At 43.6% G+C, this 12,286-nt stretch overlaps 1 protein-coding gene across 3 annotated transcripts in view; it reads right to left on the reverse strand.

The window, feature by feature from the left end:
* Nucleotides 1–10,607: 10,607 nt before the first annotated feature.
* Nucleotides 10,608–12,286, reverse strand: part of LOC129696221 (DENN domain-containing protein 3-like) — a 92,827-nt gene continuing 91,148 nt past the window's right edge. For 2 of the 3 annotated variants that reach the window (XM_055633896.1, XM_055633897.1), the window contains one exon: nt 10,608–11,123. In XM_055633896.1, the coding sequence (XP_055489871.1) occupies nt 10,929–11,123 (195 nt within the window). In that variant the 3' untranslated portion in view covers nt 10,608–10,928. The remainder of the gene's footprint in view (nt 11,124–12,286) is intronic. The other variant, XR_008723289.1, reaches the window with a different exon arrangement.

A 12,286-nucleotide genomic window follows, 5' to 3' on the forward strand; every position in this document is an offset into this window, starting at 1 on the left:
AGACGAATCTCCCGCTGGCATAGCTCTAGGGGTCACTGAGACACACAACCTCTCTGACCACGACAAGGATGCAATCCAACGGGGAGACGTTGTAGTGAACATAGTATTTATTGTAGGTAGACAAACGTGCTGGAGAAACTCAGCGGGTGCAGCAGCATCTATTGTTCATGGGATGATGCTTTCAAGTTCCCCTGGTCTGCAAGTCTTTTGATTAGCATAACCTGACCCTCAAATGCTGCTGTGCGATAATAACAGTGTTTTAAATCATTCATCAATCTAGTACTGGCATTAGAACGTTGTACTGCACTTCCCAACATCAGTGTAGATCCCCACAATGGTGTACAGGTAAAACATTTGCACATTCCATGTTGTGGAAAAGTAGAGTTTACCACTAAAACCTGATCAACTTTTATCCTTCAACCTAAAGCTACCTGGTTTGTTATAATATTGAAATGTTGCTGCTACATGATGCTTAACATGTAAACTGAATGTAGAAAGGCTGCTGTTGTCAGCGTGTCCAGATAAAGGTCTTTTTAAGAGCCCATACCCTTCAGTAGGTTGAAGTAATTCATCAGAGAAGACAAAGTGACAGCCTTCAAAGAGAATGATAAATGCTTTAACGAAGCAATGCTGGGGAAAAAAACTCCAATCCAATTAATCTCATAATTAATTCTATTGACGTGGTAGGTGAGGAAAGGAGGAGGAGGAAAAGGGTAGGGGGTGTATATGGGAAGAACCTTCCAACTAAAGTCACCAGTCCCTGTAATGCTGTTTAGTATTAGTTCCAGGCCAGCACATGCAGCAGCTGGAAGAGCAGTTGCCCCTCAGCATCAGTGACTGGGTTTGATCCCGAGCTCAGGGGCCGTGTGGAATTTGCACGTTCTCCATGACTTCAAGTGCTCAGGTTTCTTCCAACATCCCAAATATGTGTTTGTGGTTTATAGGTTGTGCAGGAAAGAACTGCAGATGTTGGTTTAAATTGAAGGTAGACACAAAATACTAGAGTAACTCAGCTGGACAGACTCTCTGGAGAAGAAATGGTTGAGTTTCAGGTTGAAAAAGGGTCTCTTCCTTCGACGGAGATGTGGCTTTTTCCGTATCGCATCTTAGTCTGCACTGCAGCCTTAACACTGTGGAGCTGACGGTCCCTTTGCTAGGGATCGGCCTCAGGAGCTCCATCCACAGGAGCTTTGACCTCCCCGATCACGGGAGGTTTGATCGCCCTGATGCGGGAGCTTCCATTGCCCAACTGCGGATGTTTCGATCACCCTGACCGCGGGAGAAAAGAAGGAAAAGTTTTCGGCCTTCCATTACTGGGGAATGTGAAGACAAGTTAGACATGCTGCCTGCACTGGTGAGGACTCGGAGGGAGTGCAGTGATCTTGGTGTTTGTGGGGATATCGTGCCATGAGGACATCTGACTGTTTTCTGACTGTTCGGGCGGACAGGGACTGCAGAGAGAGTGACAGTGGTCGGTACAACTCTGGTCACATCATGGTGAAGGAGGGTATGTGTGGCCCGGACATTGGACTGATGGCTGTGGGTCTCCCCTTATGCTGTGTGCCCTGGGGGATTCTCACTCGCCGCTGTGGTGGGTGTTTATGTTTAATCTTTATGTCGTTTTGTATCTTGTTGCTTTTTTTGGTATGACTGTATGGTAAATCAAATTTCACCGTGCCTCAAGGTACACATGACAATAAAGGACCATTGACCATTGAACCATTAATGGTTGACATGGACTCAGTGGGACAAAGGACTTGTTTCAATGCTGTGTATTTCAATCAATCAAAGCCACAAGAGAGAATTTTCATAGCAGATGTAAAACTAAACTTTAAAATATAATCCTTGTTTTTGGGGGGTCTGGTTCAAGATTGATGCTGTGTTTTTCCATTTTGTGAAGTTTGATGCACACTAGTCAAAAATAACAACAGTCTGGTAAAACCTTCAGCTGTTGACTCCATGGTTACTCACATCTGCCTTAATTTGAATATGTTTGTCATATTTTCTCCAGCAAAAGGTCCAACATATACACTTGTAGAATGACCTTTACTCAAATCTTGCACATTAGAAGATTAATCTAATAAATGTTTAGTGTTTTACATCACCTATTAACTCCCAGAACAAGAGCAACAGTGTGAAATAATCAGGATTCTATGTGTCTCCTCAATTTGTAAAGCATCAACTAAAACTCACAACATTATGGCTGTGGTATGATCCAAACTGATTGAAAAGCAAGTTTTTGAATTACACAATGCCTCTTTGGTTCATAAAAAGCAAAAAAATGAAGGATGCAGATACAAATAGTAGGTACATTTTATCAGGATGACAAATGTTGCATTTTTTCTGCATTGTGCTTAGAACACAAAAGTAGCCTTGCAGACATTGGGGCTGTTGGACGTCTGGCCTGTAGTCACCTCGACTTGAGACTTGTTTCTTGGAATATATTGTGGTGGCGATGGGAGGCACAATGAGTAGATTGGCCCCAATACATTTACAGGAATGAGAAATAATCTTATTAATGTACCCAATTTTAAGAGATTGAATTTGAAGGGATGCCAAGAAGCCGCTTCTTCCAGCTAAAGCGCCTGGAGCCAGAGAGCATGTGTTGAGATTGTGGGTTCAGACAGTTAAGGAATTTCGTCTCACAGTTGTAAATTTTGCAATTTATTTTACAGAGTTGTTAAGTATATTGTTAAGTGGGCGGCAGGGTAGCACAGCAGTAGAGTTGCTGCTTTAGTGTGCGAGGATCGCTGGTCGGTGCGGTCTCAGTGGCTGAAGGGCCTGTTTCCATACTGTTATCTCTAAACTAATCTAAAAATTGTGGAAATTAGTAGGCCAAATAGGAAATTAGTAGGGACCATGAAATATGCCTGAAGAATAAGATAATGGAGAATTTTCAAATAACATATAAACTTCAAGTGGGGGCGGTCGAGTCTGGCTGCCCAGCCTGCAGCTGTCCGTACTTTCACCTTTTTTAAACATTTTTTTAGTATGTTAAAAAGTTTCGTTTTGGAGGTCTAATCTTTTTTTATTGGGGGGGGGGGGGGGGGGAGGAAGGGGGAAACTGCATTTCACAGTCCCTACTTGGTCAGAGATGCGGCTTTTCTCCGAGCCGTACCTTCGCCCCCTCCTCGGGGCCTACCAATGGGACTGGAGCGGCGTTTCCTACTGGGACCGGCTGGCCAGAACTTCAGCTTCGGCAGCGGCACAGTGCTGACGGACCATCGCGGAGCGGGCGATGCCTTACCCAGGTCGCCGTATGGTAAGCTCCGGAGTGCTGAGACCGCCGACTCCAACATCGTGGAGCTGCGGGGTCTGCGGAGCTTCCAGCTGCGGTGGCGCTGGGTTTGAACACTGCGGAGCCTGGGATCTCTCTCTGAGATTGCCAGTGTCAGAGCTCCGACCAGCGCAGCCTGTGAACTTTGGGAGCCGCGGTCTCTGGCAGCAAGGGGCCGTTCCAGACACCCCAAGCCGCTGAAGAGTGTTCTCCCGACGTCGGAGCTCCATCAACCGGCGAGAGGGCTTGAAACATCGGGCCGCCATTGTGGCGACTGCGGAGGCCTCAAATAGGCCCCGGCTACGGGGTGAACTAGAGGAAAAGGACTGGACTTTGTTGCCTTCCCTCACAGTGGGAACCATTGTGGGGGGATGTTTTTATGTTTTATGTTAAATTCTCTTTAAGGTGGTGTCTTACTTTTATTGGTGTGCTGCAAATGGCAACTCAAATTTCACACCAGAAATGGTGTATGTAACAATAAATGTCCTTATGTCCTTATCATATTAAGGGCAAGAGGGTAATTAAAGAAAAGTAGGTCCTATTCATGATCAATGCGATGATCCATGGGTGGATTCATGGGAAATGAGTGAGGTCGTAAATTTCTGCATTTAATGTGGATGTCAATTGAAGTTAGTGAGTTGGGTGAAGGGAACAGTAATATCTTATATCGATATTACATGGAGGAGGTGTCTTAGGTCTTCAAAGAAAAGGTGAATAAATCCTAGGGCTTAATGAAGTATGTCTGAGGATGTTCTGATAAAAGAGGAGATCGCAGAGATTTTTTTAAACTTCCTTAGCCATTGGAGAGGTATTGAAAGGTTTGGAGAACAGCTAATGTAGTACCTTTATTCAAGAAATGTAAGATGAACAAGCAAGTTAACTACAGGCCAGTATCAGTCATATTGGTCATATCATATCAGTCAAAAGTATAAGTTATTGGAAGGCATTCTGAAGGGCTTATTTACACCTGGGAAGGAAATGGCTAATTAGTGATTAGCTTTGTGCCACACGCCTTGTTTCAAGAACCTGATAATCGTACTAAAATAGCTGTTCGTCAACCTGGTGGAAATTCGGTCTCACCACTTGAGATTTGTGAGGAGGTAACTAAGAGGATTTACAAGGGCAAGGTGATAGATGTAGCGATGTTACATAACCTACCTTAAGCGGCGCTGCAGATCTGCCATGGGCTGTGCGCGCGACTTTGGCGCCTTTGGGGTGGGGGGGGGGATTAAAGTTTAAAGTGCAGGTTTGTACTGCTTGTCGGAGAGGGATTTCCTCAGGCTGCTAGTCCATGAAGAAGAATCGATCGAACTTCCGTTCCCGTTTTTTTTTAATCGATGGACAATTTAATAGTTGGATTAAAGTAAGATCCGACTTCTAACGCCATCAACGCCTACAACGTGATGGATCGCAAAAGCAGGACAAAACAAAGGGCAAGTAGTTTATTTTACATATAATCCTGCTTCTTGAGGTGGCTTTAAATCTAATTTTACATTAAGAAAATGTTATTTGGGCCCCATATGATTTGGCAGCGTCCTTCCTGCCGAAATGGGGTTAAAATTCACGGCAACCGCAACATTCCAATCGATCGCATTCCAGAAACACCCACTTGCAAGATGATTTAAATCCTCTTTTTTTTGGACAATCATGTCATGAGAGCATCTAAATCGTCTATATTTTGTGTTATTGTCTGTCCATAGTCAATATTTTTATACTAAATATCCACAACAGGGATATTGTGCAAAAAAATGTTAATTTTGATTATATTGAAAGTAGATGTTTCTAGATTAATTTATGGGAAATAAACATTAAATTCCTTCCATCTGGCATAAAAGTTCATGACAGTGAGATTTAAAATTCATGTTAAATTATGAATTCTTGTGTGAATGGGATTAGTTTGTTATATGGATACTTAGGCTATTTAAAAAATATATAATTTTCTTAAGAAATGGATAGATGTTTAAATCTAGTAATTGAATTTAGATGAATTTAATTGATTAGATGAATTTAATTGATTTGATGAAATTGATGAAATTGAATTTTTTGTTGGGTATTTACTATTTGTTTTAGTGTTTAACTTTATAATTTCTACATTTTTTCTAAAACTGCAAATAATAACTCGATTCTGTTAATGCTGTTCAGTGTTTTTTTGTCCTTTACATTTTAAACAGATGTCACCGAAGAATAAATGCAAATTTGTCAATCCAAATGCCCAGCAAAAGAGACTGATTTAGACAGCATTTGCAGAGATTATCCGAATTTGGACTACTCCAAATGTGATGATCTACAGGACATTCTTAATGGGAAAGTAGTGGGCAGAAAGGCATGTCATGCGTGGTTTGAAGAGCAAAAACTTGTAGCTTACAATGCCAAAATTGAAAAGTTGAGGAAAAACAAGGTGTGCAGAGTTGCTTATTGGTTACAATCTGAGGAGTATGATGATGCTACTGATTATGATATGCCAATGTACCAGCTAGCAACTGATCTTCTCCATAAAGACTTGGTCTATTGCTAGAAATTGTAATTTATTTACCTATCTGTTACGGACTTACAGCATATAATACAATAATATTAAAGTTCTGATCTTGAGAATATCACATTTTTGAATTTTCAAGGCAGTCTGGGTGTTTATTACTATTTCCGTCACAACGATCAATTTTGTAATTAGCTACAATTAGGTCACTAACTAATATGTTTTAATTTCAGGTCATCCAAGTAAGATGTTTTTTTATTTGTTTCAGAATGCTTCAATCTATAATAACTGAAAATTTCATTCAGTTCTCTTAAATTTTTAAGAAAGTTATGGGTTTTTCACTGTCCTCGATCACAGCTTTTGTGTTAAGTCAATGGAAAAGTAATAGGGAACAAGATGCTAATTTCCGAGTATGAAAATGGCCATAACTTGTTTAAAACTGAAGATATGAAAGTGAATTAGGTGTCAAATTAAACTTTTTATGCTTTATCTGATGGGATAATTTGCAGACTTGATTTTTAAAATCTCAAACTTATGTAACATTGCTAATGTCTGGTACGGGGGTGGTGGATGCTCAGGAAGGAGGGGGGTATGAGGACTATAGTGTGGGTGGGGAGGAGCTGGGGTCATATCGTTTAATGGGGAAGGGGAAGACCCAGTGGAACACCCACTAAGGTTCCCTGTGTTAGGGGGGGGGGAGCACTAGGACCCAGCGCAGTCAAACCCCGTGGTGTGAGAGTGCAGCGTGGAGACTTCAGGTCTGGTGCTGAGCCTGGGACTCGGGTAAGGTGATGGCTACATTCTGCCGGTGGACTCCCCCTCATGGCCATCTACCTGCTTTAGACCTTTTTATTTTAAACTGCTGGCGGGACATCAACCGCCTCCACTTCTCCACTCCTCTTTCTCACTCTAACCCCCCCCACCCCCCCCCACTCCCTCTGCAACAACCCCTACTGGGTGATCAAACCTGCCGACAACGGAGGTGCCGTGGTAGTCTGGCGCGCTGATCTCTACCGCCAGGCACCAACTCTCGGACCTCCTCCTACTTATGCTTAGACCATGACCCCACAGACCAGCACCCCAGGCCATTATCTCAAACACCATCACGGGCTTCATCACTTCCCGCTCCCTGCCCTCCCAAGCCACCAACCTAATCGTTCCCCAGCCCCGCACGGCCCGATTTTACCTTCTCCCCAAAATCCACAAACCGGACTGTCCTGGCAGACCCATTGTTTCTGCTTGCTCTTGTCCCACCAAACTTATTTCCACAGAGCTCGACTCCATCCTATCCCCCTTGGTCAAATCCCTCCTCACCTATGTCCAAGGCACCTCACATGCTCTTCGTCTCCTCCATGACTTCTGTTTTAGAGGCCCCCCACTTGCTCATCTTCACAATGGACGTCCAGTCACTCTACACCTCCATCCCCCACCAGGAGGGTCTTAAAGCCCTCCGTTTCTTCCTCGACCGCAGAACCAACTAATCCCCGTCTACAAATACTCTCCTCCGCATAGCAGAGCTGGTCCTTACCCTCAACAACTTTTCCTTTGACTCCTCCCATTTCCTCCAAATCCAAGGCGTAGCGTTGGACACGCACATGGGCCTAAGCTATGCCTGCCTCTTTGTAGGGTACATCGAACAATCCTTGTTCGAGGCGTATCAAAGCCCTATCCCCGAACTCTACCTCCGTTACATTGACAACTATCTCCTGCACCCATGCAGAACTCACTGTCTTCATCCATTTCACCACTAACTTCCACCCGGCACTCAAATTCACCTGGACCACTTCCGACATCTCCCTACCGTTTCCTAGACCTCGCTATCTCCATCACAGGTAACAGACTACTGACCGACATCTACTACAAACCCACTGACTCCCATGGCTATCTGGACTACACTTCTTCCCACCCTGCTTCCTGTAAGGACTCTATCCCCCTACTCCCAATTCCTCCGTCTATGCCGCATCTGCACCCAGGATGAGGTGTTCCACACCAGTGCATCGGAGATGTCCTCATTCTTTAGGGAATGGGGGTTCCCCTCTTTGTAACAAGGACTATAGATGAGGCTCTCACCAGGGTCTCCTCTTATCCCATAGCTCCGCTCTCAGTTCCCATCCCCCCACTCGTAACAAGACATAGTCCCCCTCATCCTCACCTTCCACCCCACCAGCCGTCACATACAACAGATAATCCTCCGACATTTTCACCACCTCCAACGGGATCCCACCACTGGACACATCTTTCCATCTCCTCCCCTTTCGGCTTTCAGCAGAGACCGCTCCCTCCGTAACTCCCTGGTCAATTCGTCCCTTCCCATCCAAACCACCCCCTCCCCTGGTACTTTCCCTTGCAACCGCAGGAAATGCTACACTTGTCGCTTTATCTCCCCCCCTCGACTCCATCCAAGGACCCAAGCAGTCTTTCCAGGTGAGGCAGAGGTTCACCTGCACCTCCTCCAACCTCATCTATTGCATCCGCTGTTCTAGGTATCAGCTGCTTTACATCGGTGAGACCAAGCGTAGGATTGGCGATCGCTTCGTCCAACACCTCTGCTGGGTTCGCACTAACCAACCTGATCTCCCGGTGGCCCAGCACTTCAACTCCCCCTCCCATTCTGTCCTGGGCCTCCTCCATGGCCAGAGTGAGTCCCACTGTAAATTGGTGGAGCAGCACCTCATATTTTGCTTGGGTGGTTTACACCCCAGTGGTATGTACATTTCCTTCTCCAATTTCAAGTTGTCCTTGCTTTCTCCCTCCTTCCCCTCCCCTTCCCCGATCTCCCACAGCCTACTGTCTCTGCCTCTTCCTTTCTTCTTCCCTCCCCCCCTCCACATCAGTCTGAAGAAGGGTCTCGACCCAAAACGTCACCTATTCATTCACTCCATAGATGCTCTCACCTGCTGAGTTTCTCCACCTTCGTCTACCTTCGATTTTTGCAGCATCAGCAGTTCTTTCTTAAACATGTAGCAGAGGCAAGTCACTTGCCTCTTTCAGATACTTAAGTGAGCAAGTCAGTGATGGCATGAAGTTCTGCTTTTGAACGTGTGCAAATCCAAGTGATGTCTGCATACTGCACTTCAACCACTGAGGTTCAGTTGACCTCTGTTCTGGAGCGCAGTTGCTGTAGGTTGAAAGTGGTCATGATAACAGCATCTCAGACCCTTTGGCATATCCTTCTTTTCCAGATGTGAAGGATAAAACTGTGGATTTTGGGGATTTCTGCTCCCGAGACTTTGCTAGTTGTGATATGGTCTTTATGACTTCTTGTTGGTCAGGACTGGAGATGCGGCTGCCTAAATATTATGCTGTGGGATAATCACGGGTACTAAAAGTCAAGAATACACTTGTGTTTGAAAAAGCTTAGTAAGAGATTTAGTTTAGAGATACAGCACGGAAACAGGCCATTCGGCCCACTGAATCTGTGCCGACCAGCGATCTTTGTGCACTAACACTATCCCACATACTATGAACAATTTACAATTTTAACCAAAGCCAATTAACCTACACACCTGTATGTCTTTGACGTGAGGGAGGAAACCAGAGCACCCGGGTAAAATCCATGGGGAGAAGGTGCAAACTCCGTGCAGACAGCATCCGTAATCAGGATCAAACTCTGGTCTCTGGCACTGTAAGGCAGCAAGTCTACCACTGCGCCACCCCTTTGTTTTTGCATTGTTCCTTCCAAAAACATTGCTTGCCTCTATACCTGATGCATTCACATTAAATTGCCCTAGCCTCAACTGGCTCTGGCCACTTACTCCACCCTCAATCCCAAAACCCCCAACTGGGTCACCCACAGGGCAAAGTGCTTGGACGGGGTAGAATTTGCTAAATATATAAACAAGAAAGCTTCCTTGATCAATATAGAGGGACCTACTAGAGAGGGCACAACAATGGACTTCTTCTTACGGAACAAGGTAGGGCAAGTGACTGGAATGTTAGTGGGGGATCACTCTGTGACCAGTGACCATAATTAGTTTTAATGTTGAAGAAAGAACTGCAGATGCTGGAGAAATCGAAGGTAGACAAAAATGCTGGACAACCTCAGCGGGTGAGGCAGCATCTATGTTTAGTTTTAAGATAGTTATGGAAAAGATAGGACTGGTTTACAAGCTGAGGTTGTACAGTGAGGCAAGGCCAATTGAAGAGGCATTAGGAGGGAACTCGCAGAGATCAATTGGATGAGTGCGGGAAAAGGGACATCTGGCAAGTGGGCACAAAAAGCTGGAGTAACTCAGCGGTTCAGGCAGCATCTGTGGAGGAGGTGACGTTCTTCAGACTGAGAGTCAAGGGAGAGGGAAACTAGAGGTATGAAAAGATACAGAACAAATCCGAGCTGGCAACGATAACCAAGGAGCCCACAATGGTTCATTGTTGACTATGGAGGTGATAATGAAGGGATACGAACAATGAAACTTGTAGGACGACTCGGGTGGGGGATTGACAGAGAGGGGAATGCAAGAGTTCCTTGAAATTAGAGAAATCGATATTCAAAAGGCTGGCTAGGGAAATTGATCCACTTAAAGATCAGCGTGGCTGTCTATGTTGCACCACAGGACATAGGTAAGATTTTTAACGAACCACCTGCCCCACTGTGAAATAGTCTGGACTCCCACTGGCTTTGTTAGCAAGCTCTGAACCCACTCACATTGACACCAATGCAATGAGTCACCCTCATCTCTGAGGGACTGTCTTTAAAGAAAATTAATATTTTGCATAACTTTTGTAACACCTATTCTATCCTATGACATGATACCCACCATGATCATGGCTGATGATGAACCTGGCAGAACCACAAAAAACATTTGATCTGTTGACAAGATCAGTCTGTATCAGAAAAGATTCCTAGGACTCCAAACAAAAGGGTAATTCTTTAATAAAAACGTTTTCAAATTGGACGTAAAATATTGTCAAAGTTATATACAATTATATACACATCTGATGAAATGTCATCATATTACGTATTTTTATCACTTTGAGATTTCCAGAATCTACAGTAATTTGTCTTTGAAGTAATACTTGCCTCTTCTATGAAATAAACATTTGTACAAAGATCTGAATTAAAATGTGCACAGATGCATAAAGATATAGGATGTTGACTTCCATTTTATTCTCCACTTTGACAGCACAATTGCGTAATGTGTTTAACTCCATATTAAAATGGGTTAAAATTGCAGAAAATTAGTCCACTTTCCAAATGGCAACCTTCCCATCTTCCCTGCCTGCTCCACTAAGAACATATTTGTTTTCAGCAGAGCACAATGCTCGAACCATGTCTACATGAGCCACCAGTTCTTTTTCTACATAGTATTTGTCTGCATCAATCACGTATATTTTCCCATTTGCTTTGTCCAATCCTTTGCTTCCAATCCAGACCTGAAATAATGTTTAAAAATAGCATTAGCCACCATTACTCCTTCGAATACATTATAAGTGTATATCTTTACCAATAGAAATGTTAAATTCTACCTTGGTTTCCCTTGGGCCCTCTTTTTATATGCTGAAAATGTGCCAGTATTGTTAATGACATATTAGTTTCAGTTAATGGCTGGAAGAATCAAATGGAGATTGATCAGAATACTTTTCAGACATAGGAGGAAGAGTGGGATTGAGGCTGGTAGGTTATAGATGGGACCTAATGTGAAGGGGATGATATGCAGATGGAACAAAGTGGGGGTAAGCAATGGGAAAAGTAAACAAAGAAAACTATTAATCAATGAGTGGACGTGAGAGAACACTGGGGGTTGTGGGTTACCCGAATTTGGAAAATTCAATGTTCATACCATTAGGTTGCAAGTATTGCTCTTGTTCCTGCATCTGCACTCTCTTTTATCTTCATAAGGGTAAGGACATTTACTGATCACTCCTAATGTCTTGATTAGATAATGAAGAGATATTTTGATGCACAACGGTATGTGATGAGATACTCTCCGAGTGATGATAGATTTTACTGTTGTAATGGGACAGTGAACCCAGGAGATGATTGTGAATGTAGGAGGAATTATTAGTACATCTGTGGATGATGTGTATGTGGTGGTGTTGTGAACAGCAAGGAAGGTTGTCCAAGTTACAGCAAGATACAGATCACTGTGTCGAGTGTTGACAAATAAAATGCAACACCAATAAAAGTGATGTGATGAATTTTGGGAAGTCAAAGAGGAGTCGGACATACACAGTAAATGGTAGGTTGTTACGGAATGTTGATCAGCAGAGAAATCTTGATGTTTAAGTCTGTGGTCTACTTAAAGTGGCCTCACATGTATATAGAGAAGAGAAAGCAGCATTTGACTTCCTGGAATAGACACAAAATGCTAGAGTAACTCAGTTAGGTATGTCAGGTAGCATCGCTCAAGAAAATGGATAGGTGACGTTTGTTGGAAAAGATGATATCAGATTGTTTAAAAATATGATATCTACAGATTGTCATGCTTATGATATTTGCTGCTCTCTATTGAAGGAAGAAATAAATGTATGCACAAAAAGAGTCAATACTTGTCAACTTCCTGAAACAAGCAGATCCTAGAGTGACTATGTTAATA

Source organism: Leucoraja erinacea, chromosome 4 (assembly GCF_028641065.1).
Source record: "Leucoraja erinacea ecotype New England chromosome 4, Leri_hhj_1, whole genome shotgun sequence".
NCBI classification, from domain to species: domain Eukaryota; kingdom Metazoa; phylum Chordata; class Chondrichthyes; order Rajiformes; family Rajidae; genus Leucoraja; species Leucoraja erinaceus.